At 49.0% G+C, this 22,674-nt stretch overlaps 3 protein-coding genes across 3 annotated transcripts; 1 reads left to right on the forward strand and 2 right to left on the reverse strand.

Moving 5' to 3' along the window:
* Positions 1 to 4,677: 4,677 nt before the first annotated feature.
* EMWEY_00022280 (ubiquitin carboxyl-terminal hydrolase, putative) lies at positions 4,678 to 8,481 on the reverse strand (the record flags this gene model as incomplete). The annotated part of the gene is made up of 4 exons (XM_013477890.1): positions 4,678 to 4,889; positions 5,335 to 6,977; positions 7,284 to 8,095; positions 8,275 to 8,481. The coding sequence occupies 4 exons, from the start codon at positions 8,479 to 8,481 to the stop codon at positions 4,678 to 4,680; spliced, it is 2,874 nt and encodes a 957-aa protein (XP_013333344.1).
* A 4,741-nt stretch (positions 8,482 to 13,222) lies between these two features.
* EMWEY_00022290 (hypothetical protein, conserved) lies at positions 13,223 to 17,444 on the reverse strand (the record flags this gene model as incomplete). The annotated part of the gene is made up of 7 exons (XM_013477891.1): positions 13,223 to 13,389; positions 13,856 to 14,041; positions 14,156 to 14,317; positions 14,707 to 15,193; positions 15,396 to 15,922; positions 16,304 to 16,496; positions 16,938 to 17,444. The coding sequence occupies 7 exons, from the start codon at positions 17,442 to 17,444 to the stop codon at positions 13,223 to 13,225; spliced, it is 2,229 nt and encodes a 742-aa protein (XP_013333345.1).
* Positions 17,445 to 20,776: 3,332 nt separating this feature from the next.
* Positions 20,777 to 21,967, forward strand: EMWEY_00022300 (40S ribosomal protein S9, putative; the record flags this gene model as incomplete). Its single annotated transcript, XM_013477892.1, has 3 exons — positions 20,777 to 20,839; positions 21,316 to 21,469; positions 21,618 to 21,967. The coding sequence occupies 3 exons, from the start codon at positions 20,777 to 20,779 to the stop codon at positions 21,965 to 21,967; spliced, it is 567 nt and encodes a 188-aa protein (XP_013333346.1).
* Between the last annotated feature and the right edge of the window lie 707 nt (positions 21,968 to 22,674).

The raw sequence follows: 22,674 nt of genomic DNA on the forward strand, positions 1-22,674 counted from the left end.
AAAAAAAAAAAAAAAGAAAAAAAAAAAAAAAAAAAAAAAAAAAGACAAACATACACCCCAATGCAACTCAACAACAGCAAACTACTGTACATTCATCGCAGCAGCAGCAGCAGCAATAGCACCAGCAGCAGCAGCAGCAGCAGCAGCAGACGCACTGTGTCTCTCCAACCCTGAAGGCTGCCATTTCTACATTATTGGCGTTTAACTTTTCCTCCATTACTTGCCGCAGCACAACCAACGCCAAGTCCTCAGCAGCTGCAGCGCAGCAGCAGCAGCAGCAGCAACGGCAGCAGCAACAGCATGATATAGGCTATGCTTGCCGATGCATCTCACACCATCCCTACCAACGCCTGTACGTGCATGCGCTGGGCAATCAAGTTGCATGCGCATGGATGCCACTGCATGCAACTACATGCATGAACATGCATATGCATATGCATATGCATGCAGGGCTGCATGCATGCAAGTCTTACCTTCTAGGGACATGGTTTCGCTGTATTGTTCGTGTAGCATTGACTCTGCGCCTTCTTGTGCAGATCCAATTGCTACTGCCATATACTTTGTTACTGTACCTGTATATGCATGCATGCATGCACACATTAATATATATTGCATGCATGCATGCATACATGAATCCAGGTGCATGCAATTGCATGCACATTGACCTCTAGATGACACAACCGATGCAACAAAGCAGCAGCAGCAGCTGCTGCTGCTGCATTATAGCACCGCATGCAAAAAACAACACTGCGTCGTTCATCTTTTTTACAGCAGAGGGTAGCTACTGCCTTAAACCCTAAACCCTAAACCCTACCCGAGGGGTCAGCACAATAGAGGGCAGGTCCTTCCTTATCTACACCAGCAATGAGCAGCGCAACACCAAAAGGACGACTCATTGTCTTCTTTCTTCTACCCGAGCCCACGTCTGCAGCAGCAGCAGCACCAACAGCAGCAATAGCAGCAGCAATGTAAACAGCAGCACCATACAGCCCAGATGCATGCACTGCAGCATGAACATTTTAGTACACAAGAAGAATATTATTGTTTATATAATATACTAGTCTTATTTATGTCTTATTTATTATTATGGTATTAATAGCATAGTGAGGTTATTTATTATTATAGTATTAATAACATAATAAACTTATTAACATCTTAATAGCATAAAAGGGCTAAATTATTTATTTTTAACGAATAAAAAGTATTATAATAAAATAATATGCATGCATGCATGCATGCATGCATAAGTAAGGAATTACCTGAGAAATCAAGGGCAAGATCAGCAACAGAATCAACACAACTTCTAACAGACATCTTCTCATTAAATGTAAAGAAATGATTCGCACATTCAACTCTTGCATGGTCTATTAAGGTCCTGTAAAGAAAAAAAAAGAAAAAAAAGGAAAAGAAAAAGGTATTAAAAGATATAAATACATGCATGTATGCATGCATGCACGCATGGGTGTGGGTACAATATAACCATGCAAGTATGCATGCGCAAAAAAGAGTAAACAACGTAATAAACACGAAGTTAGTAATACAAAAGACAAATAAAATGGAATAAGATGCAAAGTAGACAAAAAAGAAGGAAAAAAAAGAGGCGTACCTTGCATCAGCAATAAGACCACTCATAGCGCATGCAATATGCGTATCAATCTCTGCAATTTTTTGAATAGATTGTGGCTCTAGAAGACAAGAAGTAATTCTTCTTTCTGATGCAAGTACAACTCCTTCTTTTGTTTGTATTCCTATGGCTGTACTCCCTAATTTAATTGCGCCTAATGCATATTCCACCTGCGTATTCCCATGCATAAAGAAATATATATATTCTTATTTATATAGTATATCTTATTTTATATAATACAGTATATTATATTAATATAATCTGTATATATATAATATACACTTCTTGCATGGAATAGGAAGGGCATTACTGCTGCTGCTTATCTACAATAGTGCAGGTAAGAAACAAACAATTGACAAAAAGTTGAATATATTATTGTTATACAGTGCAGTGCTGTGCATGCAGTGTATGCAGAAAATAAGCTGCTGTTTTTATGCTTAAATGAACAAATAAAAAAATAAAATATAAACAAAAATAAAATAAAAAGAATTACATTTTATATATACGTAGAAACGTACCTGAAAAAGACGACCTTCGGGGGAGAAGGTGTTGACCCCACGGTCGTATTCGCTCCTGCAGCAAAAAAAAGCAAAAAAACCAATTATCTTTTAATTAAACTTTATAAAGATACATTCAAAGGAGAAAATGTTATATTATTCTCCTTTATATCTGAAAAAAAAACACAAAATTGGCTCTCTTTCGAGGTAACCAATCCCCTCCATCATGCATATATACACACATACACTGCATGCACATAAGTATCCCTTAAAATATCCTTAATTGATAAAATGCACGCATGCAAATTATAAAAGAAAAATATGATTAAATAATGAAGAAACAGACGGGATTTTGCTGCACCGTCTGCTTGCATTCGCCCCCCAAGGAATGGTTTTAAATGCCTTCTATGTGCAAAAGAAGTTGTGAACAGGCAAAAGAAGAAACATGAATTAAATAAGAATGCATGCGGCGAAGAAAAGTATTTGCATGCGCATTTATTGCGATTTCCTTCAAGGATAGAAGGGAGAATACATATATATTAAATGTTATGATGTTATGTCTATTTAACCACCATAATGGCGCTGTCTTCATATGTGTGTTTTATACAGAATAAACGACTTAAATAATCAACCAGAATACGCATAATTAATTAAATTCCCCCAATTCCCCTTTATGGAATAGGTAGGAACTTGAACGAAACCTCGTAAGACTTGAATCCTACACCCCTAGACGGAAACCGCAAGAAATCTGATCCTTTAAGCAACCTTGAGGTAATAAATGAAAAGAAAACGAATAAATAAATTATTTGCGATGATTGAATTCAATTTTCTCGTCTTGACGGGGAGAAAAATGTAGCCTCCCACCTGGTAGTGAACATTCTGTGCAGAAACGCTCAGGAGCCGTCGTTCTCGGTGCAATTCCCTCGCCTCTCCAGAGGAATAAATAGAAGAAATAAATGAAAATAACAATTTGTTCTGTGTTGCAAAACGAGAAAAAGTATTTCCGCCCCAACGCCGCCTCGCATGCAGCTCAGTCGGCTACGGCGGCGGGCTTAGCTGCGGCCGGTTGCTAGAAAGCGACAGAAAATAAAGATATGTGTTCTCCCTTTCTTAACTGTTACTTTGTTTTTGTTTTACTATTAAAATACCTCTCTACACAGTACAAACCAGCGGGTTTAACCCTAAGGGCCCCCCCGCTTAAGACGCGCCTCTCAAGCCAGACAGAGGACAGAACAGCGTGTTCCTGGGGAGTATAGCGATACTTGACGACGTGTAACATTCAATTATATCCTTTTGCATTAATCTCCAATGTTAATTTTGCCTATTTTGTACATTAAGTATTCCTTTTCTCCAGACAGACACGGATGGCTGCTGCCATATTGCATATTTGGCAGTTCGTTACGCAGGGACAACATTGTTCCCGTACCCTCTTGCCTATATGTAGTACTGCAGCAGCGCTAACCACTTTAGATAATTCCCTTTAACAACAAGAATTCATTCCTCTTGATAAAGAAGGCATGAATGCATAGGTGTAACATTACGTATGCGATTGTGTATGGAGTGGCCAATTCTAGACAACGAGCCTCTTCAGCTGCATTAGAGTCGGTAGACTTAATGTAACCCTTACCAAGTAGCAGATTATTATCCCCCACTTCAAGGTTTTAGAGGGCATTAGGAAGCCTTGTGCGTCAAGCTGCTCGCCACGCATAAAAGCACGTTAGGGGAGAAGTGTCTAGCAGAAAGCAGAGCTTAATGAAGCTTCAGAGTATCTCCTGTGCGCTTATTTAGTTACCCAAATAGGCATGTTGCACGCTATAAATTCCTGATGAATTTTTGGCATTTGTCCCCTCGTCCGGTCATACTCCAATGCTCTACACATGAGTGGACCCACACCGCGTTGCCCTCCACCTATCCCTGCATCGCTTAACTTACTGCGAAGGTACTGAGGCAACTAAACTCTCCTACCTAGCAGGACAGCCAAAGATAGGCAGGGAAGAGAAGGGTAGAATATAACCAGCAACAACTTTCTCCCCTCTTTGCATTTGCACTTGAAGCATTCATCTGTCGCGGTGCGAATCACTTGAAATGACAAAACAGGAAAGAAATAACTTAAATGAGAAGGGTGGCCATAAGCCACGCTTGCTGTTGTTCGCAGTGTATCTGCACCTTTTGCACATTGGGGGCCTTTTGCCGAAGTATTCGTGCCCCATCAATCTAAATAACAAGAAATAAAAAGCAATTCACTGCGAAGGTATTAATTGCAATGTTCATTTTTTTCTTGTTTTACACACAAGGTGCCTGTCTGTTGCTAGCAGAAGCATACGTAGGCGCAGTCCACTTTACTCCCTTCCTTGCAAGACCCTTCAAAACCTTTAAACCTGGGAACAGCTACAATCGCTGCATGCATTTTACCCCATTTAGCGACGCCTCTGTTTGTTGTAGGCGTTACACGACTAAAGGAAGAGGGCTTAGGGCTTAGGGTTTGCTGTAACAGAGCAAGCAGCGATGCCACTAGGCTGCTGATGCATGCATGCAGTGCATGTCCGTTGAAGAGATTCAATGATGACCATTCCTCCTCCACCCCGTTTTCTGCATGCGCTTGTTCTTCTGCGGGGTTTTCCTGTCATTTCCTTTTTTGTTCGTATATCCTTGAGAGGAACGCGAGCTGCCGTTCTGCTTCTGCTGCTGCAGCATATCAAAGGCTGCCCGCTGATGCACCAGGAAAGAACCGCCTGCGCCATCCTTTTGCGTTTTCACGACAGTACTCTCTGCAAACAGGCAGAGAAAAAGCAATTATTATAGTCTCATAATACCATCTGCACTTGCTAGTATTACACTCCACCTAAAATATAGTAATTCGTATATGCATTTGTACACACTCCATGTTGCAGGGAAATGCTAATGCTGTTTAGTTATTATTGTGTCAATACATCATCACTTTGTTGCAGCAAACCATAAAGGATTAATCATATTATTCGTATGCGCATAGCATTTTATTATGTGTATGTGTTGTTGTATTGCATAACCCTACAACATTAGACGGAGGGGTTTATAATATGTTACTGGCAGACAGGGACAAACAGAGACAGAGGGGGAGAGGAACACACAGAGACGACCAGCACAGAGACAGTATACCACAATAGAAGAACAGACAAACTAGACACACAAATAAGAGACAGAAACTTCAGGTGTATGCACAACACAACAACTCACCACCGACGGGTTTATGACTTAGAGGATTCTTCACTTTGGTGACGCGGCCTAAATCATATTCTCTGTCGTGTCTGCTGCGTTTCTGCGGCAGCGGCTGCTGCTGTTTCTGCAGCCTTTCAAACATCTGCTGTTCTGCTGCTGCTGCTGCTGCTGCTTCAGCACCAGAGGGGACGTCGTTCCCCTCCTCCTCGTCCCAGGTAGGTGCTGCGCTGCAGCCAAATTGCGTTTTTCTACTTGATGCCTCCTCCTTCCGTTTCTTCATCATTGCTTCTGTTACAACACCAATGGACCTCCTCTGCTTCGGCTCCTGTTGTAGCAGCTGCTGTGTTTGCTGGAGGCGCTGCTGCTGGCGCTGCTGCTGCTCCTGTTTCTGCTGTTGTTGCTGCTGCTTCAGATTGGTGTTTGCTCTAATGCTTCTTTTTCCCTTTCTAGCTCTTTGAATGGAAAAAATAAGAAACCGACACCGCAGAGCCAAAAGAACTCGTCGTCTTCGCGAAGAAGTGATCTGCATTGTACGTCGTAATCTGTCCAGGTGCCGCAGCTTCGGCAGCACAGCATGCATGTTGTTGTTGCTGCTGCTCGTGCTGTTGCGTGTGCTAGTGCTGCTGCTGCTGCTATCATCGCTCCACTCATCCTCACTGGTGCTAAGCTCAGCAGTGTCCTCTGGAGGGCTGAGGCTACTTTCATCATCTGAATCTTGTACTGCTGGAATCGGCAGCTGCCGCGTCTGTTGATGCAGTTGCTGCTTGAGGGTTTTGTTTTGCTGCAGCAGCTGCTGCAGTTGCTGCTCTGCCTGCGACGGTACTTTAGAGTAAAAGAGGAGATAGGCCTCTTGCTGGAGCCTGTGCAGCACTGCTGTCTCACTGACAAGAGACACAAGCTCATCGTCTATGGCAATCCAGTCGCCTCTGCCCCCTCCCCCTTCTGCTCCTCCTGCTGCTCTTGCGGTTGTCCCCACTGTGGGTGCCCTAACAAAGACACGGTAATGCCCTGAAGAAAGCGACCCTCCAGAATGTGTAATGACAGCGAACAAACGGTACATGTAGGAGGGAGAAACCACACTTGCTGCTGTTGCTGTTGCTGCCGCTTCTGCTGGTGCCGAAGTTGCAGATCGTGATGAGGAAGGATGAGAATCGCTGGCGGTGCTGCTGCCTGTGACACCTTCACTGGTTGCAGCGCCAGCCGCTGCTGCTACTGCTGCTGCTGTTGCTGCAGTAGCAAGCCTACGGGAGGGGAGGGACGGGCTAGGAGAGTGCGCAGGGGAGGAGCAGGGCGACGATGCAGTAGTAGAAGCAGCAGGGGAAGCTTTTTTGTCCATTGCAGGTTGCTGTTTCTTCAAGGATTTCTGTTGTTGCTGTGGTTGCTGCTGCTGCACAAGCATCTGGTTGTGTTCCAGTTCCTGTAACTGGTGTTCGATCTGCTGCTGAAGCAGGCGCTGCTGCAGCTGCAGGGCGTCTTGGGGGAGGAAGGGAAGGAGATTAAGAAGAGCAGGAAAGGACACAGGACGGTGATTCTTAATGGGCAGCGCACAGCCGCCACAAACAGTCAAGGAGAAACGCTTTAAAGAAAGCGTTAATACACGAGGAAGAGTAAACAACTCTAACTGCTTTGTCGCCTTCACCTTCTGTTGGCAATGGCTGCACCTGGAGCACACAATTGTATGCAAAAGGAAAAACAAATGCACACAAATGCATGCAAAATACATGCAAGCTGCATGCAGATTACAACTCCGGGGAAGGAACTAGAGCCACAGCAACGGATATGGCAAGCAGGGGGAAACGAGCAACTTATTGAGGCAAACAACAGCAAACTGGTTAACCAGCCAAGCAACTGAGTAAAAGATGATATTTGTAAGAAGCAGGGGAAGCAAATAAGAGGGAGAAAATACAAAAAAAGGGCTAAACAAACCAAACCCTAAACCCTAAACCCTAAGGAAACAACAGACTTACATGTAAGCGTTGCTGCCACTAAGAGTTTCCTTGGCAACAAATCGGCTAAGGGCTTTTTCAATGCTGTAGACATTTTGCTGCGCTGCAGCAGAAGCACCAGATCTGCCGGGGGGGGGCGAGGGCCCCCCCCCGATATCTATAGAGATATCAACTGCACCTTCAAAGCGCACAGATGCCCTGCTGCACTGAGAGCATACAACAGAGGAGCGTAGCCAGCAGCCAAAGAGACGGCCAAAGTAACTTGTTAGAGCTACTTCAGGCTTAACCTCCTTCCTTCCCTCCTGCTGCTGCTGCTGCTGCTGCTGCAGTGCAGCAGCAGCGGGGGTAGCGGGGGCTTTCATTAAGGCGTCTATTAGATAACGAAAGAACTCATGCGCATCTTCTTGTCTACCAGGACGGAAAGCCTTCCAAATAAAAGGTTTTATATAACTGGCAAAGTTGTTATGTACCCATCCTCTTGGGGGCCCCCCAGAGGGGCACTTAGCTGCCGAACGCTGGGGCCCCCCATCTGCTCGGTGTATAGACAGCACCTGCTGTTCCAGTTTGCAGAAAACGCAAAATGTCGACGACACCTCCGGCAGGTTCACCCTCCTCCCCCCTGCTGCTGCTGCTGCTGTTGTCGATGCTGCTGCTGCTGCTGCTGCAGCTTCCTTCCTCCGTGCTGCAGCACGCAGCCTGCTGCAGCAAGAGAGCCTGTGACGCTCCTCTAAGCAATCATCAGCAAATCCAGGTGTATACGCTAAGGCTTGGACGACAGAGTTGACAAAACAGAGGGTGTGGGGATTTAAAAGCCCCAAACCCACCCCTCGACACTGCATGCACACCAATGCACCCGCACGCATGCGAGATCATCGTTTCCGCACACAAAATGCCATTGAAACACAACACGAAGAAACGGCATATATGCGCATGTAGAACAACTCGCACTCACGTACACTCCGGCAACCAGCAGAAGCAGGAGCAACAGCAGCAAAACACTAAGGCATCATACTTTTCGCCAGTAGGGGAGAGGCACGTCTGCAGCATCGCAGAGGATTTGATTTGGGGGAGCTGAAGGAGGCAGCTCAACGCTGGGGGTCTTCTCTGCAGCAGAGGCAGTTTTTAAGGAGGGCCCCTCATCTGTTGCTGCAGCTGCAACGAACTCTATGCTGCGGGTGCTCAAGGATATGCAAGAGCTGCCACCCGACAACTCAGCCATCTCCCGATAAAATCCCGATCCTGCTCTGGCTCAGGCTCTTTGCTGCTGCTGCTGCTGCTGCTGCCGCTAAGGTCGGCCGCTCCGGTCGTTCCGGATGCGGGCCCTGGCACTAGTTGTTTCGAGCAAAATACGAGGATCCTTTTGCGGCAGAGAGGATAGCAGAGAGTGGATCCTCTCGTGCTGCAGTAACCAGCCTCAATAGCCAGCTGTAGCAGCGAGCTGTAGCAGCGAGCTACAGCAGCTGCCGCTGCCGTAGCAGCAGCAGCTGCTGCTGCTACTAATGTGACCGCTGCGGGAAGCGTAAACGAGAAGTTGTTGCTGGTGACTTTCTGATAAAGGATCTTAATGTTCCCAGTTCTTCAGAGTTGAGGAAAATATTGTGTTTGTGTTGAGCTCGGCAGGCGGCGATGACTTGCATCTGTTGTGTGGTCGCCGAAGGGTTCATTCATTCACTATGCAAGTTTCAACATATACAGATTGAATCGTTGGGTTCAGAGCATCGCGATGACAGAATATGGATTAAGCCAGGGGCCTACGGGGGTCATACAGGAGAGCATCGGGAGAAGAAAGAATGAGAAGGGCGGGGCTTTGAACCAGCGTTTTTTGATTTTTGTAATTGTAGTGTTATATTGAAAGGCTCAAGGCAAATGCAAATGATATGGGAGGAGATAATGAAGCAGAAGGAGAGCGCAGCAGCCACTATTAAGGACAGAAGGCAGGCGGGGAGCCTTCAATCGGCCGTCGGTAATGGGAGCAGCAGGTGCCCTTAAAATAACATAAACGGCAATATGAAACACATGAATATTTCAGTTTAGGCAGAACCAAAGAAAAAACGCAACCTCCCCTCCGTTGCCTTTCGTAATCTCGGCTGCGACTTGTGGGGGGCAGTGTAGTGCACAGGCAATACAATATGGCTGGTATGGTCTCTAGCACCTTAGTGACCATAAAAAGAAGGATTATCACATTAGAAACTAAGAAAGGGAATTAATACTGCTAAATGTTCTAAGAATCGAATACCGTAGATAGAGCCAAAAGTTAGGATTACCCCCGCCGGCAGCCACTATCGGCAGTGTGGCGTATTCCCTAGTCACTCCTTGGGTACCAGGTAGGCTCCTTTAGAGATCTAATTGGATAGGAAATAGAATTATTACTATATAGGTGTATTATGTCTATAATTACGGCTTTGGTGGAGTTCTAGGTCGGGCTCCTGGCCGTTCCACCACATTTGATATCCCCCCGTCATCCTGTAGGTTGGGCACTGACACCTAGCCATGACCGGGGTCAATTCGGAACACAGTCCTTTTATTCTATGAACTCGCCTTGTTAATAATAGGGACTCCAAAATGATTTGGTACTTGCAGCATAGACCTCTGGGGATGTTGGTAGTTTAGAGGTTGTACTTAGGAAGCCCGGCATTCCGAGATGATATAAGTAGGCACAGCCTAGGACGGCTGTGCACTACAGCTGCTGTGGGTCCCGCCCGTGCGGTTTAACGTCAATATGACAATATACGGGCACATCTTTCTCCTTATAAAATATTCATACGTATCCCTGCGGAGCCGTCGGGGCCGCAAGTGTGTGTACACTGCAATGAAAACGGGGAAAACAGGCAAAACTTATACATGAATTAAGTATTTCATTCATTTAAAAAGCACCAGGCCTTCTCAAAAGACGTATTTCACTCATTTCCAGATACATATGGAGACCTGATGCAGCTGGCGAGCTACAACTCCTTGAACCACCAGCTGGCAAAGTTGGCTGCGAACATCTGCGTACCCCATAACAGGCACTAGAACATACGGATTAATTAAACTTTTTAAAATTACAGAAAGAGAAAAATGTTGGATAGCCCTTAAATGCATAAAAACGTACACAACTGCGCTTAATTCAATATCACTTCCTCCTGTAACTACTGCCGCCTTCACCCCGTTCACATATCTCAGCTACACAAATGCTCAGAATATATACGGATAAAAATATAAGAGCTTCTAAAAATGGAAAGTTGAGGTTATCTAACGAAAACACGAAAACAAATCCAAATGCTCGCACTGAAAAACGAGTTCCCCATGTAACCACTCCTAAAAGAACACTGTCAGGAGGTACGGTAGATTCAGAATAACTCCTATGAAATCTCCAAAAGCCGCCTGGCGTACCCTTTTAGTACTGCCTTCCTGGGAAGAGAAGAGGTTGGAGCTGATGCTGTACGTTTGCAGTCTTTCACGCGACGAAACACTCCTTGTGTAGTTTGCATACAATTGTGACTGCTCACGTGGCGCACGAAAGCTTCCACAACCTAACAAGGTTGTGGAAGCTTGCAGCATGCATGCCAAGTAGGAAGCTTATGGGGTAGCAGGAGTTGTCAAAATGTACCTATAGTACTAGGGAATGCCTCAAAGAATACCTGGCTGCGGGTGCAAGCGGGGCTGGCCTCCTGCAGTGCATGCAGCAAAGGCGTGTGCTTGCACGTGTGCGTGCACGTCTTGGGTACTGGTGACGACATGAAGTCTCCCTGTATTGTACTACGTGCATAGCGAGTCGTCCTTGGTTGAGTTTGACAAGAAACTGTCCCGTGGGTAGCAAATGTGTGTGGAACACCTATTAAGAAAGGTGAAGGAAATATTTGCAAGTAAGAACAGTTGTTTAACGAAGCGCCTAACAAGAACAGCGCTGCGACAGTGCGTTAGCAAGCACGTTTGTTGCAGAATGCATTGGCAACTTCACGAGGAGGTAGAAATTACTTCCCTCCTTGCTCCAACCGCCCTGCCTGCGCGGTCGGCAGAGGAGGAAGCATTCTTCATGAATTGTTCCCTCAGCAAAAGCGACTTCTGCTGGATGGGCTGCTAATAGTGACCTTATGCAAATGTGGTCATGCGCTTAGCCGCACTCCCCCTTTACAGGGAGAAGGATAACCCTAATGAATCTGCGCTATTCTGGGTCATCCGCTCGGCTGCAATTGCATAGAGCTTTCCAGTGATAAAATGTGAATTTCATTCCCACTTCTTCGTACTAAGTGCCTTCAAAATTAATCAGCGTTTCGCACGAGGCCTTCATGCTATGGGTCTGGAGTTCGCGTGTCGCTTAGCCGAGCAATGCTGCCAAGTGAAAATCCTCTATCTTGCAAGCCGGACAGCGTGAGCTCCAGTGAAGTGATAATACCAGAGATATGGTCTCTTCAAAAAGAGCTGATCTTCACTCCAGTCTGCAGGGATCATGGGCACAGCGGCCCAAGGGCTTGCTCCTGGCGCAGAAAGGAGCTGGCCTGCCATAAGTTGCAACGCTCGCTGTCGCAACTCATGCAAGACAGCCACACATGCAAACCTAGCCAAGCCCTATGTTCTGCATGCGCCAACACTGCAAAAATCTGTTACGCTGCCGAACTAGTCTTCACTAGCCAGCCCGCATGCAAGCATTCACGCACGTAACCAATGCTCTGGCGCCTGCGACGCCCCACTTCACAATCCAACTACCTGTTTATTCATCATACCGATACGTTACAGCATCACCTGCCCCTGCTGCACCAGCAGCAGTGTTAGCAGCACTAGCAGCCGCTATGAGAACAGGAATGCTAACAAGACACCAACTAAATCTTCAGTGGCAAGGCCGCATAGGCCTCGTTGACCCACTAGGGGACGTGAAAAATGTATCAAAGGAAACAACGGAGGCGCAGCAGCCGCGAAATATTTGCTTCAGTATTCCTCCTTACCGCTTCTACTGCTGCAGTAGAGACGCACTGCTGCACCAGATATAATACGCTCCAGTTACAATAAAGCAAAGTATCAGTTTTCTGTAAAAAACGACAAAACCAAACGGGTAGATGGAGTAGAGCATCTTCTGAACTGCAAGTACACACCAATGATGCTGCTGCGCTCCGGTTACTGCACTGCTCAAAGCCTGCGTTGGAAGGTTGCCCAGATACATGCAAGTTTGACGTTGCTGCAAATTCTGCTGTCGATTTCGCCAGCTCTCCTCCAGACGGAACAGCCGATAGTAGCGTTGTTGCTGCTTTTCATGCTTTTATCGCACTTAACGACGGTATTACTGTCATTCCTGGTGATGTTGCCAACGCTAGAACAGTTGGTTTTGGTCGTGCTGCATTTCTTGAGGTGCTGGATGCTGTTCTCCAAAATGCTGCCGCTCACCGTGTTGCGGCTGCAGTGGGCCGTGCTAGCCTTACTATTACGGCTGCTGCTGCCACACCGAGTCAACAGTAATGGGAAGGAAGCCACGCGCTCCGCGGGGCTTTTTAGGGCGAATGGGCTGTGAGGAGGCACCGGTGAATTGGGAAGGCCCTGTTCGAGTGTTTACACACAGCTCGATCTCTCGAGACGAAGCTGCTGCTTCCTTCCTTTCCAATTGCCAGGCGTACACCGCAGTAATGAAGCAAAACAGAAAGCCAAAGACTGACCACAGCAGAACCAGCTGCAGAACCACAAGCAGACCATCGTATTTCCTTCCGTACAAAGCAATACCCTAAACCCTCCCCTTTTATCCTAACCCACGACGCCACCAAGGAAAAGAACAGCATGCGCGTGGTGGCATTTTGATGTGTTTTCCAGATTAATGGTTTAGTATTGAGCCGGCGGCCGTTGCGTTCGGTATACTTAAATAATGCTAATGATAGTGTTGTACGTTTGAAATATTACAGTTGCCTTCGTTGCCGTCTAACACAGTCAATTCCTGCTATCGTTGTTAGAGATAATGTAATTGCTAATGCCGGTGTCATCGTTACTAGTAATTATATTCACGCTTTTAAGCCACAGTAAAACGGCGCAGAACGAGGGGAAGCGAAAGAAGAGCGGGCAACGAGGAAGCGAAAGAGCACAAGACGCAACGATGCCACACTCACCCTTAGGCCCAAGACGTCTCCCCCATGAAACAAATCCATTGCAACTCCAGGCAGGAAAGCTCCTGACAGGAAACGCACAACACTCACAGCGCCAGTATCACAACCAGCAGTGGCAGCACATCGACATCACCACCATCAACAGAAACACACTGCAATGTCGCAGCAAAAGCAGCAATGGAACCGTGATCCGCCACATCAGCAGCAGCAAACGCAAAGCCAGCAACACCAATCACCGTAGCAGCAGCAGTACCAGCAGCCAGCGTTGCAGCAGAAGAACTTGTACCAAGATAAAAATAATGCATAATGCTTCCTGGCCTGTGCTGGCATTCTCCCACTCTGTGTATCTCTTTGTCTACGTTTGTCTCTACATCTAGGTGCACCTCTGCGGGCAGAGAAACATGGCGATGTTCGGCTACGCCACCTCCTACAGCAACTCATTGGCGGAGTGCCGTTTAAGGAGCTCAACAATATCTGTACCCTTGGGGCTCTTCAGTTCCCCTAGCTCCTACATATCGGTGCAGACCTCACCTAAAGCATAGCCCAGAATATTGTAGAAAAACATGGAAATGCCACTTGCCAGCGTCCGTAGATTGGGAGAGACCGCGTCTATTTGTATCCCCGTCAGCGGCGGCAGCATCGCCGCCCCAAAGCAGAGCAACAACCACAGGCAAGCCACGCAGACATAGACCCGCAACGAAAAACTGCCGACTACAGCTGCGCGCACACCCACACATAGCAACACACGGCGGAGTTATTTTCTTGAGGTTGCAGTTATGCAGCGAAACATCAGCCTGAGCGGCGCAGTGCCATCGACGAACGAAAACCCACCGCAGGCAACGGCGACGGCACCATAAGCAGTGCATGCGGCTAACGTTCGCGTGCGGCCTTTGGAGGTTTTGTAGCCGCCAACCGCATCAACAGTCAGGCCGCCCATGAGGACCCCAGCCACAGGCGATGTTGCAGCAACAGCAGCAAAAGCTCCCACTGCCGCTGCAGGACTCAGACCCAGGAAAGAAGCAAAAAATATCGTTCCCCAGAACTGAACCCCAGTCACAACGAACAGAAGTGCACAGAGTGTCAGCACAGGGAGCATGTACATCGGGGTCCTGCGGCACATCCACACCACAGGCAAGAGTAGCACGCGGGTTCAGGAGCAACAAGAACAGCAACAGCAGACGCAAAAACGAGGACATCAGCGGTAGCAGCAGGAACGCTTGGTATACACGGCAGCAAATAACAAGAAACACACACCAATCCTCCTGCCCTGCACGCCCCACACTGTGTTACTCCGCGCTGCCGAAGGGGAGCGCAGCAGTGCAACGCGGCAGCACGCCCCTCTCTCACGCACAGCAATAGTTTCAGCGAAGCATGTCGCCGACTTCCAGCCACTGTAGAGGGCCCTACTGCCCCAGGAGGAGAAGGCCGCGCTCCCGGGCTGCTGCTGCTCTCTGACGGACGCCTCCCAACATCTGTCGACTTCCTCCTGTGAGTCCCCCCCGTCTTCGTTTGGCTTTGGCTGAGGCTCGCTCCACTTCCTATCGCCTCGCAGTCACCTTCTGCAACAGCCAGATCACGCGGCGTTTGATCCTGCTCGTCTCCTTGCTGCTGCTGCTGCTGCTGCTGCTGCTGCTGCTGCTGCTGCTGCTGCTGCTGCTGCTGCTGGTCTGAATCCAGATTATCTGCAGGGGTGTTGGCGTCTTGCAAGTACTTAGAGGCCCCAGGGCCTCCTGGTGTCTGCACATATTCGCGAGGGACGCTAACAATGAGCCCCGTAAGGACACAAAGGAAGAAAACCTGAAAGGATATCGCCGCCCGCCAGTTGAAACCCAAATACACAGACAAAACGCCAGCAGCCAGATAACCAACCTGCACCAAGCACAAGGGAAAATCCACGAAAGAACGACAGGAAAATGACAAGCAGCATGGGAGAAAAAGAGCAGAGATAAAATCCTAGGTGAAAAGATGAAAGCCACATACTGATTCGTGCCGCAGACAGTCCTGTTGGCTGCTGCAGCAGTGGCTGCAAGCAACAGCAGCAGAAGTAGCACAAGCAGTGGCAGTGGCTTACAGTGACTCCTACGACGGCGGCTCCCTGCATGACCCCCATCCACAGTGCTGCTTTCTTTGGGGGAGCGAACTCGTCCACCCAGACAGGCGCAAAGATTACAAAGGGAGCCTGCGTGACGCCCACCAGTAGTCTGCTCGACAGCAGCAGCAGCGCAGAGGGTGTCAAATCCCCAAAGGAAAAATCGGGGAGACGAAAAAAGGGGCTCGACGACGTTGCTGCCGCATCAACAGCTGCTGTGGCTGCGGGCCCCGCATCAGGAACAATTTCCGCTGCCGGCGCAGCAGCAGCCAAGCTGGTGACCGCAGCACTAGCCGCATCGCCAATAGCTTCCTCACCGCCACCGCTGCTGCTGGCGAGGGGCAACACCTCGTGAGGCAGCAACAATGTCAGCACCATTAGGAGAGTAGCAAATGCATTTAAAGCCATCGATATAATAACAACGCGCTTGGCAGGCCAATAGGCGAAGATACGACCAGCTAAAGGAGACGCTAGGGTCAGGCCCACATACGGCAAGGCCCCCAACATACCTGCGCATGCAACTCCGCCGCAAAGTGCAAGCATGCAAGCATTATGGATGCAGCCATGCGTGCATGCGCAATGTCCCCTCATGCAAACGCGGGAGACCCACGCACCACAATAGAAAAGGAGAGCATTTCAATGGGCACATACACATGAGGCCACATGGCAGGCACACGTGGAAGCGAATCTATTAGCGAGCTTTGTACACTTTGTGCTTGCTGCTGCTCGTCAGAAAGGTAAGTAGCAGCTGCAGCCAGCCAGCCGAAGCACTGCAAGCATTCTACAGATGCAGAGAGCAATTAGGGGAGGCTTGTGAAGAAACGACGCTGCCTCAAAACGACATTGCCTCCAGCAGCAAGGAGAATGTCTGCGGTGGGGTGTATCTACACCTTGCCATGTGGGGGAGAGACGGAATTCATCGGCCATGCGGGACAGCGTGCATGGGATAGCCCCGCAGTCAAAGTTGACAAAGATCTCCAGCGCAAAGAAGATAAAGAAAACAACGGAAGTAAAGCGCACGTCAACTCGCGGGTGCTGCTGCTGCGGCTGCTGCGGCTGCTCCTGTTCCTGCCTCTGTTGCCCCTGTAGCAGCGCCACCACACCGCACTCAAGACACCGTTCGCAGATGCGCACGTCGTGACACTACTAACATATGCTGTCCGCCTTATCTGCACACCCAACAACCCTACCATGCACGAACAACCACGACACCGGTGCACGGAGCGGCCTCCAGTGACACCAGCATATACCCTACATTCTAAAACCTCATCACTGGATCCTGAGCCCCAAACCCTAAAACTATATGGAACATGACAGCGCAGCAAAAGTGGCTGCAGCTGCAGAGGAAGACGTAATCCCGCCATTCTTGGCACGAGAGAAAGCAGCAGCAACAACACAAGCGGCAACAGATGCAGCAATTCCAGGGAATCTATCTTGTGTGCACCAGCCCCTCCAAAGCTCCCATGCACAACAAAATGCAATGGCAGTGGCAGTAGCAGCAACAGCAACATGAGCAGCACGTACAGCCAGGGGCTCGATGCCAAGGAACCTCCACCAGCGGCGACACTTTTTCCCTGAGGACGAGGAGAGGCCCTGAGAAGATACGGGGACCCCTCTCTGGGCTGGCAGTTGGGGGCTGAGTTGGTGTAGGGCAGCAGCGGTGGAGCCCTGCTGCTGTCGGTCCGTGCTGCTGCTGCAGTTGTTGCTGCTGTGCCTCCAACCCCCCCATGAAAGGCCAGGAGTTGCAGGGAGCCCCCCAGATGGCACATTGGAGACACCCCTGCCAGTCTCCAAGTCCGGCAATTCCTCCTTGGCCACGAGGGGGAAACGTTCCTCCGTTGAAGGCTTACTCACTGGATCAGCCATTGTGCATGAGAGAGAAGAGACAGGTCTGGGAGGCAAAGAAGAACCAGAGACACATTCCTCTGGGGCCGGGGTTTTCCACCCACCTTTCGAGCCACCTGCTGAGGCTCGCAGCCCCACAGAGGCCTGGCTATTCTCGTCGTCGTTTGGAGGGCCCGCTGCGTTCATTTGCAGCATCTGGGGTGCTTGTACACCCCAGCAAAATGCCCACGCGACGGCAGCGTGGTTGGCGATTCAACTCTGCCCATCAACGCCCTCCTCCAGTGTCTGTCTCCGCAGAAACACCAGCCTCAAAACTGACTCAATTCTTAACACACTGATCAGAGCATACACTGATCTAATTTTTCGCAGAGGTGGATACAAATTGTCCCTGCAACCAAAGAAGGCAGGCAGGTAGGAGGGCGATCACTCGGGGGGCTCGCACTAGCGTACCCGATGTGGAACCCCAAGAGGGGCCCACTCGTATCGTGAAGAAACGAATAGGCGTAAACAGAAGATTGCTTATACTATGCTCTTAGAGGAAAAGAAGACAGATGGAGAGGAAGGAAGAGGTCTTGTATGCTTCGACAAGCAGGAGAAGGCAGAAGCCGCAGTCGATGGCTGAGAAACCGGGTTCTCCGTGGGTTTTACGGGAGGAGGACCCATTTCTCCTTACTATCAGAAGGTTTGTTTACACGTTGTTAAAAGCTAGAGAGGGAAAGTTGGCTGCTGCTGCAGCCCCGAGCACGGAAGCCGATGGGCACTTGCCGCGGCTGGAGGTGTTAATGGAAGCGAAGGCCACTGTTAAAGGTGCACCTCAAAGCTAAGCCTTCACTTTCAATGTTAACTGTATGCATACTCTTTTAAAGAGTATTTCTTAGAGCTGCTGGGTTTACACGGGGGACAGTAGTGTCTGACCGAGGCGGCGGCTGAACCGTAGTGCTGTGACGTGCAGGGCGCAGTGGGTGACGGGGTAGGGAAAATCGATGGATGGCATTCTTTGGATGGATGGCATTCTTCTCTATTGATTGTGGAGGCATAGAGCGTGGGGCATACTCTGGAATGAGCTCGTTGGCCCTAGATCCTGCTTCAGATGAAATGTTGTGACGTGTGCTTGCCATGAGAGGTTGCCCTAGGGCTTCACAATGGAATGCTCCAACCATTGGCACACTGCCCGTACCAAGTTTGGCACGCCTATAGAAAGTTGGCGCATGAACCATTAACCGGCACCCACTAGACCAGCGGCACGCAGGCAGAAGTTAACGACTGTCTACAGTCTCGCTATGTAAAGCCAAGCAGGCTTGTTTGCGCTCGTATGTGGGGCGGTCCTGCAACGTGAGCTGCGGCGAGGTGCATTCCAACTTGTGGAAGGCCGCCTTCTCTCCCGCTACTATAGGCATATGAGCCGCAGGCCTATCTAGTCTGCCTTCAGGGGAGGCCGCTCGGTGGGCTTTTAGGGGAATGCCTTTACCACCCCAATGATTACAGGCCTCACCGGACCTGTGAGTCTCCTCACGCGAGAGAAAATCCCTCGGCTTGGTGCCCCTTGCCTTTGCACTGGAAACACGCTAATCCCATCTCATCACTCCACGATTGGCGATAGTAGCCAACTCCCGCCTCTATCAAATGCTTGTTGGTACTCGCCCGCCCTTTGTTTGTTCCGAAACAAGCGTGTACCCCGCTATAGGCGTCATCCCTAATTCTGGAGTGGCGAATTCCCTGGCAGTTGTCGTTTTCCACTCCTCCTCCTCTGGTTTTGGATGGGTTTCACAGGGCCAATGCTCATAGATTCAGTACCCGGATTTTTCCAAAACAGCCCCTTCCTTCTCTCCTACTGCTGTTGCGTTTTATCTCTTCTTGATGTGTAAGCATCCTATCGTGTCTGTGACGTAAACCCTCTCGTCTCTAGGTCCCCTCTACGCGCAACTGTTGGTACTCCTCGCGATAACTTTGTATGGGTCTATCGAGGGCTTCTCTTGCTGAGGTTTCTTCAACACTGCTACAGCCTTTTCCCGTGTCAACCAGGAAATGGACCTACGTTGTTGCGCGTGTCGGATAGCCTCCACAATCCAGATGGGATATGCTCCGAAGATGCAGTACTCAGATACAGAAACCATTTCCGTGGGTTCCCTTCAAGCGACGAAAAGGAGTATGAAGTGAATATTTTTGTAAATATACACATAACCTAAGAACATCGAATGCTCCTCATGTTTGTACAAAGGACAGCCCTGCTCTGGGAGTGACGGCCGATGTTCTCAGTTGCACCTCGTGGGCTAGGGGGCTCTGGATATGTCGGAGACAAGGCGCCCTGGCAGGTGTTGCACCACATCTCGTGCAACTCAAGGTGGAAGACAGCCCCATATACGAGCTCAAACAAGCATTTTTCGCTGTATGCATCATGAACAGTGCAGAAGGTTGAGATGTTTTGCATGTGTGCCGTTTGTATATGAGGCACTGGTATTGGTACACGTGCCAACTTTATACAGACTGTCCAATAACAGACAGACTATGCTTCACAGCAGCAGCAGCGCTTTGTGCCACTGTACCGAAGAACCCTTGAAATTAGAGGTAAGCTGGTTTTGCTTAACTCTTACCCTAGAGTTTTGACCCTACTGCACTCCATACTGGTACTCTACTACTGCCGTCTACAGTTCGAAATTCCTGACCAGGAGTGCTGGCAAAAATACATGCTCACAATCGTCGTTAAAAGAAATACGTATGAATATTTTATAAGGAGAAAGATGTGCCCGTATATTGTCATATTGACGTTAAACCGCACGGGCGGGACCCACAGCAGCTGTAGTGCACAGCCGTCCTAGGCTGTGCCTACTTATATCATCTCGGAATGCCGGGCTTCCTAAGTACAACCTCTAAACTACCAACATCCCCAGAGGTCTATGCTGCAAGTACCAAATCATTTTGGAGTCCCTATTATTAACAAGGCGAGTTCATAGAATAAAAGGACTGTGTTCCGAATTGACCCCGGTCATGGCTAGGTGTCAGTGCCCAACCTACAGGATGACGGGGGGGATATCAAATGTGGTGGAAAGGTCAGGAGCCCGACCTAGAACTCCACCAAAGTTGTAATTATAGACATAATACACCTATATAGTGATAATTCTATTTCCTATCCAATTAGATCTCTAAAGGAGCCTACCTGGTACCCAAGTAGTGACTAGGTAGTACGCCACACTGCCGATAGTGGCTACCGGCGGGGGTAATCCTACTAAGCTTTGGCTCTATGTACGGTTCCCGATTCCTAGAGCATTTAGCAGTATTAATTCCCTTTCTTAGTTTCTAATGTGCTAATCCTTCTCTTTATGGTCACTAAGGTGCTAGAGACCATCCCAGCCATATTGTATTGCCTGAGCGCTACAGCAGCCCTGCGTGGCTTGCAGTGCATGCAGAGGCGGGGCAGCCCCCGGTGGGGAAGTGCCCTACAGGAGCTTCCGTGCCTGTGCCCACTTTCGCCATCTGTTTTCGAGTTATCTGTGGCCTTTTCCTCCAAATTCCTCGTGAAAATGCCGAAGAGCTACAGGAACCACAGCAAGACGGCGCGCAACCCCAAGCGCCCCTTTGAAAAGGTGTGTTATTGCTTAGCGCTCTCCACAATTTCAAGCCGGGCGCGTGTGGGGACCTCTACATGAAGACCCCTCGTGTTTTTCTTTCTGACCTATATGATTAGGACTATATGAGAATGATGGGAAACTGTTTTCAGAGGGCGTCACGGATTTTTCTGTGACAATCTAGTGCAGCCGCAATGCAGTGCCCTTCACCATTTCAAGGAACGCATGCGGGGCTTGTTTCATCTTTAGAACGCCGGTGCTTCCCATTTTGTTTCTCTGGAGATTAAGTTGTGTCTGGAGGATGAGATAGCGCGCCTTAAGTTGCTAATTTGTAGAAGGCTACCGGCGCATATGTGAACTTCACAGGGATGCGTTGGCGCTGCCGGCTGAGACTGAGATTCCAGATGCTTCAGTCGAGGGTGCCTAGGGAATATGAAGTGGTAGGCATTTGTTGAGAGTTGTGGTTGAGGCTATGCTGCGTTGTGCTTCTTCAGGAGCGCTTGGACCAGGAGCTTCGGCTTCTGGGCGAGTACGGCTTGAAGAATAAGCGAGAGGTTTGGAGGGTGCAGTATGCGCTCGCGAAAATTCGTTCGGCAGCTCGTGAGCTGTTGACTCTTGAGGAGAAGGATCCCCGGCGTATATTCCAGGGTGAGTGGTGGCAGGTACCTGAACATTGCCAGCAAGTGTATGTTGCGAAGCAGTTTGCGAACAAATCCTCTCACAGACACCACACGTTACCCTGTGCAAACTGCTACACAGTGTTGGGAATCTGAATGTGCCTACTATTGCTATTTAGGGACGGCGCTTCTGCGCCGCATGGTTCGGCTCGGGCTGCTGAGCGAAGGGGAACAGAAGCTGGATTACGTGTTAGGTCTGACGGTGCAGAAGTTCCTCGAACGCCGTCTGCAGACACGCGTGTTCAAGCTTGGTCTTGCAAAATCTATTCACCACGCCAGATGTCTCATTAGACAGCGCCACATTCGCGTGGGAAAGCAGATCGTCGACATCCCGTCATTTATGGTACGGGTTGACTCCGAGAAGTATATTGAATTCTCACTTACCTCGCCCTACGGGGGCGGCCGGCCAGGTCGCGTAAAGAGAAAGGCGCTGAGAGGAGGCGATAGCAAGGAGGGTGATGATGAGTAAACGTGAACCAGCCCTTTAGTAGCCTGTTGCTGCCTTTGTAGATAACTCAACCAAAGGTAGCAAGCTGTAGGATGTTGGTCTTTGGACCGCCTGCATCTGGAAAGAAGCAGCAAGGCATATGGCGAACCCCCAAACAAGGGGTTCTGGTTCAAAACAACTCAACCTGTCTATGGTCTTTCCCTTTATCCTCTCAGTTGCTTTTAGCTCAGAAGTACGTTTGTCTAGTAATAGGCAAACTTTTGCCTGCACCCGTAGTACGCACTTCATAGTGAGGAGCCCTATGCGAATTCGTACTTGGGCGGCCATTTAATGGGCCATTGCAGCGTAGGGTTAGTTGCCCAGGGTTGCTGGGAAGAGCCGGTTATTTGAATGGCTAGCTTGGGGGGTTGTCCGAAGGGTTTTCACCTCATTCTGTAGGCTTGCAGTGTTCTAGCACAAATGTACGTTGGAATTTGTGTGCACATTCATGGGTACAAGGGGGCTGCACGCTAAGATACTTTGGAAGGCGTGCTGAACGTGCGAAGCCTCGCGCTGCCACCAGGGTGACCGCGCAATTGTGGCAAAGAACGTTTATTTTAACGCACGTTCATTGCTAGCTTAAGCAACTCCCCCCATCTGTTCAAGGATTGTCACAATTTTCGCTCATCGAACTGCGTGTCCTTAAGACGGGAAAAACACAATTCACACTACACGCGAGGCGCGAGGAA

This window comes from Eimeria maxima, genomic scaffold (genome assembly GCF_000499605.1).
Source record: "Eimeria maxima Weybridge genomic scaffold, Emw_scaff217, whole genome shotgun sequence".
Lineage (NCBI taxonomy): Eukaryota > Apicomplexa > Conoidasida > Eucoccidiorida > Eimeriidae > Eimeria > Eimeria maxima.